Source organism: Bos mutus, chromosome 10 (assembly GCF_027580195.1).
Source record: "Bos mutus isolate GX-2022 chromosome 10, NWIPB_WYAK_1.1, whole genome shotgun sequence".
Taxonomy (NCBI): domain Eukaryota; kingdom Metazoa; phylum Chordata; class Mammalia; order Artiodactyla; family Bovidae; genus Bos; species Bos mutus.
In genome coordinates, this window is record NC_091626.1 from 36,940,912 (window position 1) to 36,964,446 (window position 23,535).

General features: G+C 40.7%; 1 protein-coding gene across 1 annotated transcript in view; it reads left to right on the forward strand.

Annotated features, from left to right (window-relative positions):
* The window catches only part of CCDC175 (coiled-coil domain containing 175), a 65,249-nt gene extending 42,239 nt beyond the window's left edge, over positions 1 to 23,010 (forward strand). Inside the window, exons 14-19 of the mRNA XM_005901938.3 lie at positions 5,229 to 5,367; positions 8,465 to 8,544; positions 14,296 to 14,448; positions 17,280 to 17,382; positions 20,797 to 20,840; positions 22,691 to 23,010. Of these exons, the coding sequence (XP_005902000.2) occupies positions 5,229 to 5,367; positions 8,465 to 8,544; positions 14,296 to 14,448; positions 17,280 to 17,382; positions 20,797 to 20,840; positions 22,691 to 22,861 (690 nt within the window). The 3' untranslated portion in view covers positions 22,862 to 23,010. The remainder of the gene's footprint in view (positions 1 to 5,228; positions 5,368 to 8,464; positions 8,545 to 14,295; positions 14,449 to 17,279; positions 17,383 to 20,796; positions 20,841 to 22,690) is intronic.
* The last annotated feature ends 525 nt before the right edge of the window (positions 23,011 to 23,535 follow it).

The window sequence follows — 23,535 nt, forward strand, 5'->3', positions numbered from 1 at the left end:
GTCGTATCCAACTCTTTGTGACCCTATGGACTATACAGTCCATGGAATTCTCCAGGCCAGAATACTGGAGTGGGTAGCCTTTCCCTTCTCCAGGATATCTCCCCAACTATTCAGTTAAATGTAAAGTAAATCTTCTAGTTTGAACAGGACTACAATTAAATTCTGAATATTTCTTCTTTTCCTAAAAAAGAAATAGAGCAACAAGAAATATTTTAGTTAAAAAAATATCACACACTCCAAGTTATGTAGAAGTGCTGGCAAAAATCCATGGAGGTAAGGTGGAGTGTTGGAGAAAATCATGCGGAGGAGACAGTGGGGGAGAGGAATGAAGGGTGAGGGAGACCAAGAAGGGCAATCTCAGAGGTTCTCCTTAAAGAGAGGGCATGGTACTGACCTGGAAACTGCCAGGGGCTGCCCTGGCATAGAATAGAACATGGATGCTGGAAAGAAAGACTCGCAGGGCAGAGAGTGGAAACACAACAGAAAACAAAAACCTTTTCAAGGTGCTGGTGTTACCTTGGCAGGCAAGGGCATGTTTTTTGGAGACCACCATTAATAAAGTAGCTGAGAAGTAAAGAGATGGTAATAGAAGGCTTCCTGAACTTAATTCAGTTTGAAGACAGGGAAAAAGGCCTGGCTACCCCAAAGAGGAGCTTTATTTGAAAGCAGCAGTGCCTTGCTGTAGCAAGGGAATAGGCAGTCCTTACATTTCAAAGTTTAGATCTTCCCCTGATCCAAGCCCACTCTCCGCCCTCCACCACGGCCACACACACTCTGCCATGTCCTGCAGAAACCCTCTGCAGATAACTGGTCCCAGAAAAAGTCAATTCTAGAAGCAGATAAATCTTTTGCATAAAAATACTATGAGAAAAACAGGTGAAGGGGGAATGAAACTTTCATAAAATTGTTCTGGAACGCTTGAAAACTATGATTCAACATTCATCTGTGAATTCAGAAAAAAACTTCATAGAGGTGCCAAGGAAGATTAGGAGTATGGAAATACAGGAACTCAGGGAAGAGACGTCAGAAGGGGATGGCCAGAAATAGCAAGAAGGGAAATGGAAACTGGCACAACTCAGGGAACAAACAAGGGAAAAAAAGCATTGCACAAACGTGTACAAAATTAGAAGGAACAGAAGGAAGAAGCCGCAAGGTGGAAGGCATTTCTCCATTGGTCCAGCATGTCTAGGTGCTCAGTATCCTTCTAAATCTTGAAAAACAGAAATTTATAAAAGAGAGGGGTGGGAAACAGATAAAGAGCTTTGTCCTTATGAAACATTCCATTAGGGTGGGGGGTGTCTGAAAATAAACAGTAGAACATGTGATATTTTCAATGGCAATAAATGCTATAGAGAAAATAAAAATAGGAAAGTAGACTAGGGTGAGTATATATAATGCAGTCTATGTGCCCTTTTAAACAGGGAGTCAGAGAAGGGCACAGCCCTGAAGGATATGAGGAAGTGTGATGTGCAGACATCTGGAGAAGGTGTCTCCAGGCAGAGGACATGCTGAGCCTGAAGGTTCTGAGACAAGAGTTTCTATTTGAGGGATGACAGGGAGGCAGCGTGGCTGCAGCAGAATGGGGGAGAGTGCCAGCCGGGTGGGGACTCATCTTCCAGAAGCAGATGCTGACATGGAGTTAGGAGTTCAAAGGTTTATTAGGGTGTAATGCCTATGAAAGAACTAGCCAGGGGCCACTATGTAGGCTGAAAACTCTCTCTAGGGAGCTCCAAAGCCAGGATTGTCCATAGGAAGAGGCCTGCCTTGGGCAGGAATGGCCTCACCCTGTACCATCTCCTTGCTCACACAATTAGTTGGAGGCCACTGAAGAGCTTGGTCTTGGCTAGATAGCCAAGGTCACTCTGAAGGAGCCAACCACCCTGGAGGCTGTCAGCTAGCCCCTTTCCTTGTCACAGGTCAGTGAATTCTTCCTTGAGGGGAGATCTAAAAGGGGCAACTCCAGGCCTGCCCCTCATTGTAGGTCCTCATGAATACACTGTCTTTTGCTCTGCATGGGCTGGGAAGCCATTGGAAAGTTCTGAGTGAAGATTATTTATTCTGAAATAATATGGCTTTCACTTAAATAGGATCGCTCTGGTTGCTATATTCAACAGAATTTAGGAAAGCAGTGGTGGATACAGGAAGACCAATTAGGAAGTGACATCAATATGCCAAGTAGCTTGACTTAGAATGGTAACTGAGGGGTGGTCAGAGGTAGTCATCATCTCAGATGATTTTTGAAACAGAGATGACAGAATTTACCCATCATACTTAATGCTAAACCAATGAGGACAGTCAGGAGTAAGACGACACCATTTGACATTGCATTCAAGCTTATACAATGAAATAAGGCAAAACAAGTAAATTAGAAGTGGAAGACTGCAGATAAGAAAATTTATGCAGGTAGTCTGTTTGCCAGGCTATGTGCCCCCTGCAGGGCTGTGTCCACCTGTGCCTCATTTACACAAAGACATGGACAGATGGCAGCCTGGATGCTACTATTATAAATCCCTTTTCCTTTTGAAAATCATCATCAATAACCCCAGGCACATTGGAATCCCATTTCTGCCTTTAGTTCAATTGGCATGAGGAGCCCAAAATTGAGAGGCAGTAACCTAAGATTTCTGAGAAGGCAATGGCACCCCACTCCAGTACTCTTTTGCCTGGAAAATCCCATGGATGGAGGAGCCTGGTGGGTTGCATTCCATGGGGTCGCTAAGAGTCGGACACGACTGAGCGACTTCACTTTCACTTTTCACTCTCATGCATTGGAGAAGGAAATGGCAACCCACTCCAGTGTTCTTGCCTGGAGAATCCCAGGGATGGGGGAGCCTGGTGGGCTGCCATCTATGGGGTCGCACAGAGTCGGACACAACTGAAGCGACTTAGCAGCAGCAGCAACAACAACCTCAGATTTTGGTTTATGAGAGTATTATTGTACCCTTGGTGGGATCATTCTCACCGGTAGTAAGACCTCTGGATGGACAGAGCCCAAATTCACAGGGAGGGAAAGCAAAATCAGTAGGTTTCATAGTGAGTCTTTCATCACTGGGCTACATATGCACATGGCTCAGGACACAGGGAAGCTGAGGGAGGTTTTGAATGATCTGAAGAAGCTGCCCACCTCCAAGAAGCTGAGCCAGCAGGCAAACACCCCCTTGCCTGAGCTGCAGCAGCACCTGGTACCCAGTCCTCTCTCCAAGCATAAAACAAAGAGCATGGTTTCTTGTTAGGGTGGTGCTGGCAGCCTAACCCTTGTGCAGGCATGGGAATGAATTAAAGTATGCACATACGTCCTTATGTGAGGAAGGCAGCCATTGTTAGGCCATTCTTTTTTTAGAGAACATAGTATAGGTAATACATGATTGAGTTTCTGAACAGTGCAGTCTGGAGAAATTTACTCCTGATTCTACATTGTAATAATATTATATTATGGTGTTTTATGTTGTTTTTGTCTTTCTGTGTTATTCATAAGGATTCTAATGACAATATGGAAGGGGACCTATCAGGCCATTAAATCACTGTATTATTGTAATTAGGGCAAGCAAGGTGCTCTATCAAAAAGAGGCCAAAATACAGTGAACATAAGCAAGATGTGCACTGAAGGGTTAACAGTCCTCTGCTTTTATTGGGAAATTGATTTTGGCTTAACTTTCTGGCTCCTTCCCCTGGTTACCTGATAAAGATGGATTCTCAGTGGTATTATCTGGCAACGTTGCTTGTGCAGAACAACACTTTATTGGTGTGCTGCATCCTGACCAGGAGAATAACTAATGGGAAACCAGAGCATTGGGCTTTCCTGGATTTGGTGCCTCTTTTAAAAGGGCATGTCCCTGGTATGGACCTGGAAGCTATGCCCAAGAGATGTTGGCTCCACTTTGAACATGAGGCTTCTAAGCCAGGGAGGACTTCACATCCACCCCTGTGGGACTCTTTCTCTTGGGCTGAGTTATCACCTCGGTGGGGTCAGTGGACATTAGCCTCAGGTTGGCTGTGTTGAAAGGGCACCTCCTGTTGGGGAGACAGGCCTGATGTTGCTGGCATTGAGGTTTCTTTTAAATTATGTGTATGTTCAACTTATGTAAAAATAAAAAATAAAAGTAAACTGGGTCAGTTGTGGCCTGTTTAAACCTTAAGAGTCTTAGTATCTAGTTAAGAACCCCTGACATGGTCATTACAGAAGAGAGATTTTTATTTCTCTTCCTGGTACAGGCTGAAGGGAGGGGGTTGAGGGCTGGAAAGGCAGCTCTGCCATCCTCAGCATGAGGCTAACATCTGTGGGTCCAAGTGTCCATTCTCATCCTCTTCCAGCAAGGGGAAAGAGGAAGGACCCAAGAGCCGTATACTTCTTCCTGTTTTAGGGGCAGGACCCAGAAATGGCATACCCCACTTCTGCTCACAGACTCACTGGTCACACCCACCTGGGAGGAAAGCTGAGAAATCACTCTCGTTGGCAGCCATCTGCTCAGCTAAAACTCAGGGGTCCTGACAGGACAGGAAAGTGGATGGTACATGTCAGTTGGCTGTTTTTACCTTAGTCATTAGTTTAAGTCTACCCTGACTTTCTAGGAGAGACTCAACTATATTCCATTTGAAACTAAATAAGACCTGAGTTTGAATAAGTAAGCATGCATGCTCATGTTTTGCTTTGGGCACTTTTAACCCATGTATTGTAGTATTATATCCATTTGTTTCTACCCCCTCCCCACTTCTTACTTACATCCACATTTCTTGGAGCTGGCATATATTTTTTTTACTGTGCTTGTGCTTAGTCACTCAGTTGTGTCTGACTCTTTGCGACTCCATGGATTGTAGCACCCCAGGCTTCTCTGTCCATGGGATTCCCCAGGCAAGAATACTGGAGTGGGTTGCCATGCCCTCCTCCAGGTTTCATAATGTATGATCAATCAAAAGAAAGTTTCTCAAATAGTTTTAGGGCACATATAAGGTAACAGCAATAGAACCATAGCAGTCAAGCTGTAGAACTGAAAGGATCTTTGGAGAGCCCAGCGAATTTATCTCCTAACATTATAGATTGCCAGAGAGTCAGTGAGTCAGCCAACAAATATTTATTAAATATCTAGTGTGTGCCAGATATCTTTCTATGCAACTTAGGATAAGAAGTGTCCAAGACAGAAGTTTCCACATCAATGAACTTACCTTCTACTCTAGAATATTGTGTGAATTCTCCATAATCATACCTCACAATCAGCTTTTTGTCTTTCAAGCAAAGATTCGCTGAAGAAGCGCAAATTAGCAAAGAAAAGGAAGTTGAGTTAGACAAGTGTCTTCCACAGCTTCAGGTGGCAGAAGAGGAATTCACAGACAAAAACAGAAAATTTCAAAATCTCATTGAAACTGTTACAGGTAGATATGAAGTACTTAGTAATTGACTTCAAGCCCAGGTATGGATTTCACTGTCATCTGCTAACACAAGGTGGGCCATTCATCACAAGCCAATGGTGAAATTCTCTCAAGCTTTTTCCATCATCTTTAATTCTCCATTCTCTAGTTTTTGCCTCTTCTAGTTTCCTCTTCTCCACACCACAATCTTACTGTTAACACTTGTCAAAATTTTCTTCTTCTCTTTTAAACACTATTTAAAACTAAGAATTAGTAACAACTATATTATATAGTTTCTGTCTGTACTTGGTAAAGGTATAACCAATTTCTTTACCTTCTACCATGCAGAAAATTTTTTGTTCTACATAAGTTTACAAATTATATCTTTTTCCACCTATGACTTTAACCATTTATCAAGTAGGTACTCCTCAGATTTTTTTCGCTAATCTAACCCTAAGGCAGACAGAGATAGATACGAACTTGTCTCAGATCTGGGGGCTTCATACAGGATATGAAATGTGTCTGAAAGCATGTTTTGTGTTTTAGTTCTTGGCACAACCATGTGTGCATTTAATATAAAAAACAATTATTCTCCTCCAAAAGTTGACCATGGTCATCTAAACCTGAATGCAAAAGTTCAGATCTAGAACCATCCGAGAGGTGTGACTCTTGTCTTGAATCTGGGGAGTGAAGGGTCATTAGCCAAGAATTTAGGTTCTTAAGCAGGACAACTTCCAGCATTTCTATCTTCTAGATGATAGAAGAAATGCCATTGCAATCAGGAGGCCAGGGCCAAAATTACAGAAAGTACTGGAATGGGAGTAAAAAATGTGCACTGTGCTGGGACTGACCAGCTGGCAAAGATAACTATGGGGATAGCAATTAAAACGGTGTGTCAGAACAGGGCAGGCACATGGAAGCCCATACACTGCAATGTGAAACAGATATTCAAAGTGAATAGTGATAATTGTCACAGAGGGCAGATTTTTAAGAATATAAGAATAAGAATAAATGCCTAGGTAACTGGTCTGGTTCCCAGTCCTCAGTTGGTTTCCACTTTTGCCAGGTTTTCATTTGGTTAACCCAGTTAAGTTTCCTTCATCTTTTACCACTTTTAGCAAGACTTACAATGTGTATATATTCTGTTGCCAGGTATCTACTTCTCCAACTTCCCTCCATCCCTTCTTGCACTGGGTGGGGCATATAAGAAACACTATGAGTATAAAAGTAAGCAATAAATTGCAGTATACTGCAAGGACTGATTCTCAAGTCAAAACAAAGGGGTAAAACACCGAAGAAAGTAGAAGGGAAGGCAGGAGAAAAGAAGGAAAGGGGACAGAAGAGCAATGTGCTTCAGATAGTAGGAACTAAACTTTTTAGTCCCTTACTCATAAATAGGATTAGTCAAAAATCACCAGACATATCAGGAAAAAACTCCAACATGAATGACAGAAACTAAAGCAGACAGAAAGAAAATTTGGTAGAAACATGGACAACACAAAGAACATAATATAGATTCTCAGGGAGTACATATTCTCTCTATATTATTATATATAATGCATATATATTCTCTATTTATTGCAGAGAATATATATTCTTTCTATTATAGAGAATATATCTTAAAGGTGTATTCTTAGAGAAATAAAATAAGATATTGCATTTATGAAAAAAGATGCTTAAAAGAACAGAGAACATGAAAGAGTAGAAATAAAAAATGTAACAACTAAAATTTTAGAATTCAATAAGAGGATTATAAAAAAGTTAAGAAGATTTCTCCAAAAATAGAAAAAAAAACAAGGAGATAACAGGATAAAGTTTAAGGAAATTATAAAACTATTCTGAGGTATCAAATATCTAACTAACAGGAAAGACAGAGAAAAATGGAAAGTATAAATTTATCAATAAAATATTACAAAAATATTTCTCAGAATTGGACAATATGAATTTCCTGTTTCAAAGGGCCTATCAGATTCCCAGTACAATATATGAAAGAAAAGACACTAACTAAGCCACATCACTGGATTTCAGGAGGAGGAAAAAAAAAAAAGATTGTAAAGGCTTCTAGAGAGAAAAAGATTTTACACAAAAGATTAGATACCAGAATGGTTTCAGACTTCTTAGCATCAATATAACAGTAGAATTTAGAAGACATTGCCTTCAAAATTTTGAGAGAAAAAAAGTTCCTACATTAGATACCCATCCGAACTATCAGTCAACTAGAGATGTAGAATAGAGATATATTTAGATATATAAGACCTCATCTACTGTGTCTCAGGAAGCTACACAAAATTTGCTTCAACAAATAGAAGAAATAAATTAAGAGAAAGAAGAGGGTATGAGTTTCAAGAAGCAGGAGGTCTAACATGAGAGAGATGCCAGGGGAAGTCTCAGGAGGCCAGCTTTGCAGTAGGACTCAAGAAAAACGCACAGAAGACAGTGGGGGAGGGCAGAATGGAACTGATGAACTACCTAATGTGTTTGACCACATGGGAAGTAATTTTCAGAAAGATTTTACAATGCTATTATAGATTTTGGTGTGAATCAATGATATATATGTGGAAAACTAAGGATTATTTTTTAAAAAGGGAGGTAATTTTTAGCTCCAGGAAAAACAAACAAACAAAAACTATACAAGAAAAGAAATATAGTCATACTGTACCATTTGTCTCATCAGTGAATAAACTTTGCACTATCATAATGATCCAAACAGTTGGAATTCATTTGAACAAAATCTGTAATTAATGAGGAGGTTAGAGGAAGCAAACGTGGAGGCTGTGAGTGTTCACAGGAGATGTGACCATAGGAGTAAGTGTCTATGTCCTCAACTGTATCAGGAAGTAAGTAGGAAAAAATTTAAGAAAGAAAAGGAAAAAAATTTTATAAAGAAAAAATTTTTCAGAAAGAAAATTTTGAAGGAAGAGGAAAAAGTAAAAATGAGTTAAAAAATGGTTGATTCTGAAGAGTCAAACACAGGGGTGGAAACAGCACTGGGGAGCACCTGACTTCTGAGTTTGATCATAAGCCTTAAAATAGTATTCGGCTTTTAAAACCAGGCATATGTCTTATTTTCTTTTATTTAAATAACATTGTGAGTAGTTATTTTTTCTCTCTTTCTTTATAGCACAAAAAAATGAACAAAATTTACTGAATAATAATATTTCTCAATTTACAAGAGACTTTATACGATACATTAACAACACGGTAAAGTATAAATATATTCATTCTGTTTTCATTTCATCAGAATATTGGTATATATAGACAGTGGAACTTACCTAGTGCCACTAGAGTTTTCAAGAAAGTTGCATTGTTTAAACTTACCCTATTAAACCAATGTTTTGAAATTTTTAGTCACAGCATACACACATGTATATAGATACACATGTGTGTATATATATATGTGTGTATACATATATATATGTGTTCGGTTCAGTAGCTCAGTGGAGTCCGACTGTTTGTGATCCCATGGACTGCAGCACGCCAGGCGTGCCAATTCCCGAAGCCTGCTCAAACTCATGTCCATTGAGTTGGTGATGCCATCCAATGATCTCACCCTCTGTCATCCCCTTCTCCTCCTGCCTTCAATCTTTCCCAGCATCAGGGTCTTTTCCAATGAGTCAGTTCTTCACATCAGGTGGCCAAAGTATTGGAATTTCAGCTTCAGCATCCATCCTTCCAATGAATATTCAGGACTGATTTCCTTTAGGATTGACTTGTTTTGATCTCCTTGCAGTCCAAGGGACTCTCAAGAGTCTTATCCAACAGTTCAAAATCATCAATTCTTTGGCACTCAGCTTTCTTTATAGTCCAACTCTCACATCCGTACATGGCTACTGGAAAAACCATAGCTTTCACTAGATGGAACTTTGTTGGCAAAGTAATGTCTCCGCCTTTTAATATGCTGTCTAGGTTGGTCATAGCTTTTCTTACAAGGAGCAAATGTCCTTAAATTTCATGGCTGCAGTCACCATCTGCAGTGATTTTGGAGCCCCCCTAAAATTGAGTCTCTCACTATTTCCATTGTTTTCCCATCTATTTGCTATGAAGTGATAGGACCAGATGCCATGATCTTAGGTTTTTGAATGTTGAGTTTTAAGCCAACTTTTTCACTCTCCCCTTTCATTTTCATCAAGAGGTTCTTTAGTTCTTCTTCACTTTCTGCCATAAGGGTGGTGTCTTCTGCCTATCTGAGGTTATTGATATTTCTCCCAGCAATCTTGATTCCAGCTTGCTTCATCCAGCCCAGCATATCGCTTGATGCACTCTGCATATAAGTTAAATAAGCAGGGTGACAATGAACAGCCTTGACATACTCCTTTCCCAATTTGGAACCAGCCCCTTGTTCCATGTCCAGTTCTAACTACTGCTTCTTGACCTGCATACATGTTTCTCGGGAGGCATGTAAGGTGGTCTGATATTACCATCTCTTTAAGAAGTTTCCAGTTTGTTGTGATCCACACCAAGGTTTAGTGTAATCAATAGAGCAGAAGTAGATGTTTTTCTGGAACTCTCTTGCTTTTTCCATGATCCAGCGGATGTTGGCAATTTGATCTCTGGTCCTGCTGCCTTTTCTAAATCCAGCTTGAACATCTGAAAGTTCACGGTTCATGTACTGTTGAAGCCTGGCTTGGAGAATTTTGAGCATTACTTAGCTAGCATGTGAGATGAGTGCAATTGTGCAGTAGTTTGAGCATTCTTTGGCATTGCCTTTCTTAGGGATTGGAATGAAAACTGACCTTTTCCAGTCCTGTGGCCACTGCTGAGTTTTCCAAATTTGCTGGCATATTGAGTGCGGCACTTTCACAGCATCCTCTTTGAGGATTTGAAATAGCTCAACTGGAATTCCATCACTTCCACTAGCTTTGTTCATAGTGATGCTTCCTAAGGCCCACTTGACTTCGAATTCCAGGATGTCTGGCTCTAGGTGAGTGATCACACCATTGTGGTTATCTGGGTCATGAAGATCTGTTTTGTATAGGTCTTCTGTGTATTCTTGCCACCTCTTCTTAATATCTTCTGCTTCTGTTAGGTCCATACCATTTCTGTCCTTTATTGTGCCCATCTTTGCATGAAATGTTCCCTTGGTATCTCTAATTTTCTTGAAGAGATCTCTAGTCTTTCCCATTCTATTGTTTTCCTCTATTTTTTTGCATTGATTGCTAAGGAAGGCTTTCTTATCTCTCCTTGCTATTCTTTGGAACTTTGGATTCAAATGGATATATCTTTCCTTTTCTCCTTTGCCTTTCATTTTCTCTTCTTTTCTCAGCTATTTGTAAGGCTTCCTCAGACAACCATTTTGCCTTTTTGCATTTCTTTTTCTTGGGGATGGTCTTGATCACTGCCTCCTATACAATGTCATGAACCTCCATCCATAGTTCATCAGGCACTCTGTCTATCAGATCTAGACCCTTAAATCTATTTCTCACTTCCACTGTATAATCATAAGGGATTTGATTTAGGTCATACCTGAATGCTCTAGTGGTTTTCCCTACATTCTTCAATTTAAGTATGGATTTGGCAATAAGGAATTCATGATCTGAGCCACAGTCAACTCCCGGTCTTGTTTTTGCTGACTGTATTGAGCTTCTCCATCTTTGGCTGCAAAGAATATAATCATCTGATTTCAGTGTTGACCATCTGGTGATGTCCACGTGTAGAGTCTTCTCTTGTGTTGTTGGAAGCTAGTGTTTGCTATGACCAGTGTGTTCTCTTGGCCAAACTCTTTTAGCCTTTGCCCTCTTCATTTTGTACTGCAAGGCCAAATTTGCCTGTTACTCCAGGTATCTCTTGACTTCCTACTTTTGCATTCCAGTCCCCTATGATGAAAAGGACATCCTTTTTGGCAGTTAATTCTAGAAAGTCTTATAGGTCTTCAATGAACAGTTCAGCTTCAGCTTCTTCAGCATTACTGGTTGGGGCATAGACTTGGATTACTGTGATATTGAATGGTATGCCTTGGAAATAGACAGAGATCATTCTGTCATTTTTGAGAATGCACCCAAGTACTGCATTTCAGACTTTTTTATTGACTATGATGGCTACTCCATTTCTTCTAAGGGATTCTTGCCCACAGTATTAGATACAATGGTCATCTGAATTAAATTCACCCATTCAAGTCCATTTTAATTCAGTTCAGTTCAGTCCAGTCACTCAGTCATGTCCGTCTCTTTGCGACCCCTTGGACTGCAGCATGCCAGGCTTCCCTGTCCATCACCAACTCCAGGAGCCTGCTCAAACTCATGTCCATTGAGTTGGTGATGCCATCCAACCATCTCATCCTCCGTCATCCCCTTCTCCTCCTGCCTTCAATCTTTCCCAGCATCAGGGTCTTTTCCAACGAGCCAGTTCACTGATTCCTAAAATGTTGATCTTCACTCTTGCCATCTCCTATTTGACCACTTCCAATTTACCTTGATTCATGGACCTAACATTCTAGGTTCCTATGCAATATTGTTCTTTAAAACTTTGGACTTTACTGCCATCACCAGTTACATCCACAACTGGGCATTGTTTTCACTTTGGCTCCATCTCTTCATTCTTTCTGGAGTTATTTCTCTACTCTTCTACAGTAGCATATTGGACACCTACCGACCTGGGGAGTTCATCTTTCAGTGTCATATCTTTTTGCCTTTTCATACTGTTCATGGGGTTGTCAGAACAAGAATACTGAAGTGGCATGCCATTGCCTTCTCCGGTGGACCACGTTTTGTCAGTACTCTCCACCATGACCCATCCATCTTGGGTGGCCCTACACGGCATGACTCATAGTTTCATTGAGTTAGACAAGGCTGTGGTCCATGTGATCAGTTTGATTAGCTTTCTGTGATTCTGTCTATCCTCTGAAGGATAAGGATAAGAGGCTTCCTGATGGGAGAGACTGACTGTGGGGGAAACTGGGTCTTATTCTGATGGGTGGGGCCATGCTCAGTACAAATTTAATTCAATTTTCTGTTGATGGACGGGAGTGTGTTCCCTCCCTGTTGTTTGATCTGAAACCAAACAATGGCAGGGGTAGTGAAGATAATGGAGACATCCTTCAAAAGGTCCTGTGCACACACTGCCACACTCAGTGCCCCCGACCCTGAAGCAGGCCATCACCTACCCACGCCTCTGCTGGAGACATATATATATACATATATATATATGTATGTGGATGGAGGAGCCTGGTGGGCTGCAGTCCATGGGGTCGCAAAGAGTCGGACACGACTGAGCGACTTCACTTTCACTTTTCATTTTCCTGCATTGGAGAAGGAAACGGCAACCCACTCCAGTGTTCTTGCCTGGAGAATCCCAGGAACGGGGGAGGCTGGTGGGCTGCCATCTATGGGGTTGCACAGAGTCAGATATGACTGAAGTGACTTAGCAGCAGCAGCAGCATACATATATACACGTGTGTGTGTGTATGTGTAGAGGGAGAGAGATCAGCTTTAGAAGAGATTAACGTGTAACCTGTTACCACTGAAAAATCACTCACTGGGGGAGGGTTCATTTTCCTTACTTAAAAGGTGCCATGCATGCTAAATTGCAATAGTTGTGTCTGACAATTTTGTGACCCAAGGACTGTAGCCCGCCAGGCTCCTCTGTCCATGGAGATTCTCCAGAAAGAATACTGGAGTGGGTTGCCATGCCCTTCTCCAGGGGATCTTCCTGACCCAAGGATTGAACCCACAGCTCCTGTGCCTCCTGCATTGCAGGCATATTTTTTGTCACTGAGCACCTGGGAAGCCCTATTTAAAAAGTAGAGATTGGATTATGCTTTGTAAGCTTCTTTTCATATCTGTTATTTTGGTAAATTCCTATGAAGACAAGGATAATGGGCAAAGGTTGTAGGGGTTAGGAGAGTGAATGAAACAGGAGCAGGTAAATGGATGTTTACTACCTTCTAACATTTTATAATGAATAGTTAGTGATAAACATATGTATGTGCAGTTGATTAAACATAAAATGTATTCTTTGATATCAAAAGTAACTTTTAATGTGTTATTGAAATAGAAAAATATGAAGGGGAAAATTACAAGTGTACTATATATATGAGCTTCTCCATCGGCTCAGCAGTAAAGAATCTGCTTGCCAATGCAGGAGACACAGGAGATTCGGGTTCAGTCCCTGGGTTGGGAAGATCCCCTGCAGAAGGAAATGGCAACCTACTCCAGTATATCGTGTGGGAAATTCCATGGACAGAGGAGCCTGGTGGGCTACAGTCAATGGGATTGCAAAAAAGTCAGACACCACTTAGTGACTAAACAACCAGCGGAACAACATATTATATATATAATTCTATTTTCCTAATAGGATGCTGCTAGGGGCAATTATACAATATACAAAGATTATGTGATTTATAACAGTATAATAATTTAAAACTGACTAGAGAATTCAGAAAAATCCATCAAGTAATATTCTTTGAGAAATAGCAAATATCAAATCCTCCCTGAAAAAACCTCAATAAATTCTACTCCCTTCCTCCTCATTTTGCCAGGCAATTGTTTATATATCAAGATATATTCTATTTTGTGAAGTTGTCTCAATAGCTTGACTTTAGCTCTGAACTTGGGATCCGTAGACTTGCTTCCCAGAGTCCATTAGCTTTGGAGTTAAAAGTTTTTCAAGGGAAGATGTTCATAGCCTCTGCTGATGGTCATGGAATTACAGTCGGCCCTTTAGCAATATGGGTTTGAATTGCATGTGTCCATATCTTTGTGAATTATTTTTTTCAATGAATGCACTACATGGTCTGTGGTTGGTTCAATCAGGAGATGTGAAACTGGTAATAGAGTACCAATTGTAAAGTTATACCCAGATTTGTGACTGGGCAGGGGTTGGTGCCCCTCACTCCCACATTGTTCAAGGGTCAGCTGTAATTAGAACCCTTCTCTGAATGTGGTACAGGCAGCTTAATACACTGGTGCCCTGCTAGTTGAACTCTATAAGGTAATTGTGGATTTTATGTTTGAGCAGAAGAAAGTGAAGCAGGAGTTGAAACAGTTAAGAGAGCATGAAAGCTATAAAACCAAAGCTCATTTTGAAATTTTAAAAAGCTTAGAAAATGAAATCTATTTACATGACCTAAAAACAGATGCTTTGATCCTGGAAAATAAAAGATTAAAAGAGGTAAGTTCAAGAGCACTTTACTTTGTACGATGGTCATGGTTGATTTCCATATCTGTACTAGTTATGAAAGAAAAGGAGAGAATAACTCTTAAAACTTTCTAAGTGAAACTTAAAGTACACAGAGAGAAGTGCCCACATCATACACAGCTTAATTAACACACTGAATAACCAACACCTAGATCAAGAAACAAAGCATCCATCAACAGAATCCAGATACTGTCTTCTATGTCTTCTATGGGCCTTCCTGTTATTGACCTTCCCACGACATACCATATCATATACTATACTCTCCCACAATATGCTATACTGACTTTTAACACTATAGACGAGTTCTGCCTGCTTTTGAACAGTATATGTATGGAATGATACAGTACATATTCTTTTGCCCAAAATTATGCTTCCCAGGTTTCTTCTTATTATTGAGTGAAGTTACGGTTCATTCATTCTCAGTTCTGTATTTTACTGTTTGTACGTATTGCATTCCATTGTGTGACTATACTATAATTTATACACTCTGCTCTTGATGGAGGCTTGGAGAGTTTCTAATTTGGACTACTACCATGAAAATTCTATTACATGTATTTTGATGAATATAGTTACGTATTTCTTTTGGGTAAACAGCTCGAGTGGCATTCTAGAGCCGTAGAGGGTCATATGGTCCCCCTTAGTGCACAGGGGCGGTCTCCCAAGGACACTGCACGAACTGCCACTCCTGTCTGTCATATAAGAGAGTGTAGTTATTCCTGATTCTGAGCAAAATTCAGCCTTTTTCAATTTAATCATTCTGGAGGGTGTGTAGTGGTGACCCACTGTGGTTTTAATTTGCATTTTCCTGATGGTTCAGGAAATGATTTGTATGTTGTTCACTACACTTGGAGACCCTCTTTGTGAAGTATCTGTTCAGTCTTGTGCCCATTTTAAAAGTTAGATGGTTTCAGATTGATTGTAGTTCTTTTTATAGCAAAGGAATTTGTTCATCCAACCCCTAAAATGAAAGTCTCAATCTCAAAAGATTAAGTTTTGCTTATTTATACTTAAGATTTACTTCTTTGAGTCTGTCACTCAGTAGTAACCCTGTAGTGTGACTTTGGGCAGTCCTACAGCACTAAGACTCTAAATGGCAACAATTCTCTATCTAATATCATGTGTTTTTTGGTATAATTAAATGACATAAGAGATAGGAGTCTACTTTGAAAAGGCAGATGTGCTCCACAGAGCCCAGGTGCCACTGGCAGTAACCCACACACATCCAACATCTTCATCCTTCTAGCCTTGAAACAACCTTGTAAAGGAATTTCATCCACCTATGAAACATTCCACAAGACTGTCTTCCTATCAAGATGATGTAGATTATTTATTGATTTAGTTGGAATTTTCATTGCTATTTTGGTAATGGGTGACCAAATGGATGACTATGTGAAACATTGATTCGAAAAGTTCTGTTTTGGATTCAAGGTCCATCTACTAGCCCTGGATGACCCTATGCTTATATCTTATTCATTCATCACTCTTTGTTTTGATGATCTCATCCCTTCATTCAACAAACATTTTAAGCATCACTGAGTCCCAAGTTCTAGGGAAAAAACAGTGAATACAAATATGGATAAGACACTGTTCCAAACCCTTAGAGAGCTCACGGTCTGGCTGGGGAGACAGGTATACAAATGTATAATTACAATCTGGTTGTTAAGTGTGACAATCCACCCAGGGCACATATACATAGTCACCCAGAGCACGAGCATTTAATCACAACAGGTGAGGAGCTCCAGGAAGAAATCTGACCTGGTGCCATTAGCATAGAGGTAGGATTTACACCTGAGAGATAATGAGATTCCTTGAGGACAGTTAATGAGAACAATGAAGTGTGAACAGAATTCAGAGGAAAGATAGTTTTGAAAGAGGAAACAGTAGAAGTGGAGACCAAGAGGGGACTAAAAGACCAAAAAGGGGACTAATGGAGAGTTATAGGAAGCCACCTGAACTAGACAAGTCTATAAACAGTGATCCATGTTCAAACAGAGCAACAATGATGACTTGGATTTGGCTTATGATAGCTTTCACTTAGATTTACTACAAAACCTGCCAGCAAGCTGTGCAAAGACTGACACGGGGTAAGGCTGCAGGAGAGCCCCTCTGGCACATCCTCATGAACAGTTCTGTGGAACAGGTCCATGTCTTCTCCTAGGGCACTGGGACCATTTCTAAGATTTTTATCAGTAGTTTCTAGTGTTTGATAATTTCTCTATTGAAACTGAGCCAGTGCCTACTTTATATCCCAAAGCCCACATTTTCAGAGTTCCCAGACTTTAGAGTTCCTGAGCACTGGGTAGTTAGAACAGAAAGCCATGTCTCTGATATCCAAACCACTGCTGTCACTGCCAGCCAACCCAGTGAAACATCCAACTAGAGTGAGCAATTCCATAGGGTCTCCCGACTTGATAATTCATCCCTCTGCGGTCCTATGAATACCTCCAGTGAGGCAACATTGCTGCCTTGTAGCATATACTGAACACACATTTTGCCAAAAGGAAAATTTTTTTCCTGTGGACACAGTGCATTTAGGCAGCATACATTTTAGTTCATTTTTGTAGGAAATTCAGAATATCATGTTTATTTGGGTGACGTTGAAATGCTTACTAGGAAGCAAGGTCCTTTATTTCCCTCAACAGAATATTAACTTAGCAAGGGCTGTGCTTACCACTGTCACCTTGGCAGCTAGAATGATGGGACACACAGAGGAGGGATCAATAAATGTTTGCTAAGCGACTACACAGATAATTAACCTACTATAATTCAACAGCTTAAAGCAACCATACACCTTTAATTTCCAGTATATTGCATACCTAAAGGACAACATAGAGCAATACGAAAGGGGAGAAGAAGACCTCGTGCGCTCCTCAAGTGACCTGTCTTGTCAGCTGACAGATCTTCAGAGTAAGTAATGTGTCATGAGTGACCTTTTACATATAAAAAAATAAAGTTCTGTTTTGTTGAAATCAATGTTACTGGTTTGATATAATAAAATGTACCCATCTTAAGTTCAATGAGTTTTGACAGGTGTACATATCACCAGAGCCACTACAAGAAAGAACAGAACATTTTCATCATTGAAAAGCATCCCTTGTGTCTCTTTGTGGTTGATTTCCCAGTCTGCTTCCAGTTCCCAGAAACCACTGAAGGACAGTGCGTCTGTCCTTAAGGACTGGATATAATGGGATGATAGAACATGTACTGTTTTGTACCTGGCTGCTTTTACTCAGAAGACTTTTTAAAGATCCATCTATGTTGCTGCATATATCCTTGTTTGTTTTTTATAGCTGTATAGTGAAAGTGTGTTAGTCGCTCAGTCATGTATGACTCTTTGCGACCCCAGGAACTGTAGCCTGCCAGGCTCCTCTATCCATGGAATTCTTCATGCAAGAATACTGGAGTGGGTTGCCATTCCCTTCACCAAGGGATCTACCTGACTCAGGGATCAAACCTGGGTCTCCTACACTGCAAGGCAGATTCGTTACCACCTGAACCACCAGGGAAGTAGCTGTATGACAGTGGTCCTTTAAATGGATGTACCGTATTTTGTTTATCCCTTCACTAGCTGAGGAACATTTGGATTGTTTCCTTTTGGGGGTTACTATTTGTGTTTTTGAGAATATTTATTTTAGTTTCTCTTGGGTAAATACAAAGGAGGGGAATCATTGGATTTATAAGAAATGGCCTGTTTGCCAGAGTAGTTGTACAGACTTATCATCCTAATAGCACCACATCCTCTCCAGCACTTAAAATTGTCAAAACACTTAAAATTGTTGTCATTTTAACCATTTACTAGCTATGAAATTGGAGAAGGCAATGGCACCCCACTCCAGTACTCCTGCCTGGAAAATCCCATGGATGGAGGAGCCTGGTAGGCTGCAGTCCATGGGGTCTCGAAGAGTCAGACACGACTGAGCGACTTCACTTTCACTTTTCACTTTCGTGCATTGGAGAAGGAAATGGCAACCCACTCCGGTGTTCTTGCCTGGAGAATCCCAGGGACCAGGGAGCCTGGTGGGCTGCCGTCTATGGGGTCGCACAGAGTCGGACACGACTGAAGCGACTTAGCAGCAGCAGCAGCAGCAGCTATGAAATGGCATTTCCTCTTGATTAAGATTTTCTGTTGACTAAGGTTAAGTATCTTCTCATGTGTTTTTTGGCCACTTACATATCATTTTTTATGTTATGTTGTTGACAAATTATCTGTTACAACATAACAAGCATTGCAGATTATTTTGCTTACAAATTGTCAGTTTGGTTAGAATTTAGTGGAGGCAACTCCTGCCTGTTCTACTTCACATCAGCTGGGGCAACTTGATGGCTGAGGAATAATTCAGCAGCTGGGGACTGGAGTCCTCTGCAGACCCGCTCACTCATGTGTCTGGTGTCGATGCTGGCTCTCAGCTGAATTCAGGGGAGACTGCTAACCAGAACACCTCTGTGTGGCCTCTCCATATGTGCAGCTGCTTGACCTGCTGTGTTTCAAAAGCTAACATTCCAAGAAAACAAAGTAGAAGTTCACGGCATTGTGACTTGACCTTAAAAGTTAGTGCCACATGTCTTTCCAAATCTTTGTGTTTCCTATTGAGTTAAAATATTTATATAGTCTGGAAATGATTCCTTTTTAAGTCTAAGGCTTGACTTTTCATTTACTTATGGTGCCCTAGAAAAAAGTTTAAAATTTTCTTTTGAGCAAAGTCTGCTTTATCTAGTTTTTCTTTTTAGCATTAGTATGTTTTGTGTCCTTTTTTGCCTAAGCCTAGTTCTCAGAGTTTTTCCTATGTTTTCTCTATTAGTTTTTCAGTTCAGTTCAGTTCAGTCGCTCAGGCGTGTCCAGCTCTTTGCGACCCCATGGACTGCAGCACGCCAGGCCTCCCTGTCCATCACCAACTAGATTTTTAGCTTTAATGTCTAGATCCCTTTAACCAGGGATGAAAGTTAACTCTTTCATGTGGTATGAGGTAGGGTTGAAATATAACGGTGTTCTCTTATGCATATTCAGTTGTTCCAGCACCATTTTTGAAAAGACTTTCCTTCTTGCATTGTATTACTCAATGACTTTTAAAAAAAATCAGTTTTATGAATCTGTTCCTTTATTCTAAGTATCTGAATTTATACCAACATCACACTGTCCCGATTGCTATAGTTTCATATTCAATCTGTAAATATCATGTAATGTTAGTTCTTCTCATTTGTGCTTCTCTGTTAGAATCATTTTGGCTATTTTAGATATTTTGATTTCCATATAAGCTTTAGAATTAGCTTATTAATCTACACACACGTGTACCCCTGCTCGGATCTTGATTGAGTTTGTGTTGAATCTATAAATCAATCTGAGGAGAATTTACATCTTAACAAAGTGAAGACTTCCAATCCAAGAATACAGTGTATACCTCCATTTATTTAGAACTTACTTAATTTTTCTCAGCAAGATTTCACAGCTGTTAGTAAAGTTTCAGAGGTCCACAAGAGCATCCTCAGTCCCAGTGATTAGCTGGAAGGATTCACAGGACTCAGACATTGTTAGGCTTGATGGTTATTGTCTGTTCAGTGAAGAATACTGAGTAAAATCAGGGAAGGGAAAAGGGCTTGGTGGAAACTAGATGCAAGCCTGCAGGTGGCCTCTCCCAGTGGAGTTACAGTAGAGTTACATCCCAGTGGCATGCATTTAACTCCCCCAGCAGTGGTGTGTGACACATGCAAACTGGTGCCAGGTAGGGGAGCTCACAGGGTTGGGTGTCCAGGGTATTTATTGGAGGGGGTCCATCACATGGGCATGCAGTGCCATTGTGAGTGACCTCAGCGACTCAAGCAGCTACTGAGATGCTCAGGTGGTGTTTCTCCTTTACAAGGTTAGTGCGGAAAATTGCACTGATTGACTTTGGAATGTCAAACCAATCTTCCACTCCTGCGATAAGATCCACTTATTCAAAAGCTGTTACTGTTTTCATATATTGCTGGATTTGATTTGTTAATCTTTGAGCAGATTTCTGTGTCTGTGTGCAAGCCTGTCTTGCTCAGCTTGCACGCCCCCAGGAGAGCCCAGTGACCGGAGGAGAGCTCCCTTCTTTTAGGTGTCACCGTTCCATGTTGCCCATTCTCCAGTATCTGAAAACTGGATATTGCAGCAAATTTATTTGTTTTATATATTTAGTCCCATTTTCTCCTTTTTTTACAGTGGCAGGGCAAGTGTTAGTCTGACATTTCAGAAGTAAAAACTGATAGATAAAAATGGTTTTTGAAAAACAAATAGCATTACTTTAATAAAATGTTCAAATTATTTCAGTAACCTTTGCATTTTAAAAATCTTTAATTTAGCACAATATTCGGATTTGTGGGCTGAATTTTGGACTACACTTAAGGTGAGCTTTTTTATGTTGCCTTGATAAGTATCATATTTCTAAGATATCTACCTACCTAATAAGTGTGTGTGTAAGGAAGGAAGACAGAGCTCATGTGATCATCACATTCTAAAATGTGTTCTTTGTGTTGTCACAAATCAAATCTCAACTGAATCAGTTTTAAAGATTTTATTGGCTTTGTGCAGTCAGTCAGTCAGTTCAGTTGCTCAGTCGTGTCCGACTCTTTGCAACTCCATGAATCGCAGCACACCAGGCCTCCCTGTCTATCACCAACTCCTGGAGTTCACTCAGACTCACGTTCATCGAGTCAGTGATGCCATCCAGCCATCTCATCCTCTGTCGTCCCCTTCTCCTCCTGTCCCCCAATCCCTCCCAGCATCAGAGTCTTTTCCAATGAGTCAACTCTTCACATGAGGTGGCCAAAGTGCTGGAGTTTCAGCTTTAGCATCATTCCTTCCAAAGAAATCCCAGGGCTGATCTCCTTCAGAAAGGACTGGTTGGATCTCCTTGCAGTCCAAGGGACTCTCAAGAGTCTTCTCCAACACCACAGTTCAAAAGCATCAATTCTTCGGCGCTCAGCCTTCTTCACAGTCCAACTCTCGCATCCATACATGACCACTGTGCAACACCTCACAAATCAGGCAGCATTTTAGCTAGCAGACAGGAAGAAGCTCTGGGGATCTGTACAAAATGAAAGACTTTTATAGGCAGAGGGAGCAAGAACAAGGAAGTCATTCCAGGTAAAAATGGTAGGTTCCATATTGCAAGGCCACTTCCCTTTCAGGGATGGCAGGGATCGACCAGGCAGATTACCTATTTAGTGCTGATCAGCTAATTCCTGATGGACTGGTTAAGATTCCATTTCTAAGAGAACTGAAACTAATTAAATCTCTCAGTTTGGTGACGTGGGATTTAGTATAAGTGACTCCATTTTGGGCCTGTTGTCTTATTCTTAAGAATATAAAATGTCATTATGAAATCTTCACCCTTTGGGAAGCCATCTTCCCACTCTACCACTTCAGCTAAAGTGGGAATGACATTTTTATTTCCAAGCATAAACGGAAGACAGATTATTTTAGGACAAATTTGTCAGTTCTGCACTCTCTCTTTCCTCCACATTTTACCAGCTATGCACCATCTCCATCTCTCCCTGCTTTAGAAGCAGGTAGACTAGAATATAGATCCTGGTTCTGCTACTTTCTAAGTAACTAAAGATTACCTGTGATCCTTGTTTAACCCTTAAACAGAGGCTAAGAGAAGTGCTAGTAATGCCTTTTTTAGATGAAGCAACTGAGACTCAGACTTGCCCAAGACCAGACTGTAGCCCTCCAGGCTCCTCTGTCCATTGAATTCTCCAGGCAAGAATACGGAGTGGGTGGCCATTCCCTTCTCCAGGAGATCTTCCCAACGCATGGACTGAACTCAGGTCTTCTGCATAGCAGGACCATGTGAGCCACCAGGGAAGCCCATTGATGAACTTTCGGGATTTAAAGCTCAGACCTCCCTGATTGCAAGATTCTTTCTCTTAAGCTGCAAGCCGCACTGAGTCTCCTCTGCAGTTCCGTGGTGCTCCTAAGATGAGCTGGCTTTTTTATGCCGCCATCACTACTTCCCTACCCAGTTAGAATTTTGAGTTTAGTGAGCATTCTATTAAATCTCATTTGTTAATTCACTTTTCTAACATCCTTTACAGAACTTTGTGAATTTTCTGTGTAAGACACTTACTTTACACAACTAGTACCAATATTGTGTATGTATTTTTGTCTTGTGCATGACTCACTTGTACAAGATATTTTTATTTATTTTGTTGCTATTTATATTCACATACCCCCAAATGCTATTTTTTTAAGGAACTGATAGAAAGTGGTAATGAGACCTTGAGAGAAATAAAAAATCTGATAGGCAAGCTGTGTGAAAGAGATGAAAAAATCGAGCAAATCAGTATTTTGCTTCAATCAGACCTTGATGAGATGCGTAGTCTAATGGAAAAGGAATCGGAGACAGACTTTCTCAGTAAGTAACATCTCAAGAACTTTCTGCTATTTTACTGTCACTGGTGACATCAAAAATAGCCCCCCAAAAGAATGCCAACCAATAATTTAGTTATCTGCAATAATCTATTCCCAATAATATCACATGTGTTCACTGAATGTTTATTCTCATTTGTGGGATTGAATATGGCACTGTAGCAGTGTTGGGCAAGCCTCTCTTTTTATCTTAGTGAGTCTCCTAAATAACTGAATCTCAACTTCTTTCCGATTTTTAAAAATATTCCTCCCCCCAAATCTTTTTAAACTCTTTTACATGCTTCCTTATCTTTTAAAAGAAAATAGTGAACATCATTTTGCCCTTTCTTCCTGATCTGAATTTAGCATTAGAAACAGGAAGTGTTGCCTTCTCTGAAAGTCTAATGATGCTTTCTGGGTCTTCTGAGATGTTAACACATCGATTACAACACAACTGACTCAAGAACAAGCAACCCAGTCTTTTCAGAGGAAGATCAACCTTCATCCTCAGTCCCTACTCTAGAGTCGTGTTAGACACCAGGGCCACAGAACTGCCCATACCAGGACTCCAGTGAGAAGCAGAGGTGAATCCTTGGCCAGTACAGCCCAGGGATCCAAGCGCTGGAATCCCTTGAAAAGGTGGTATGGTGGAGGTAGAGGGCACTGTCAGAAGGAAGGAGAATAGAGCA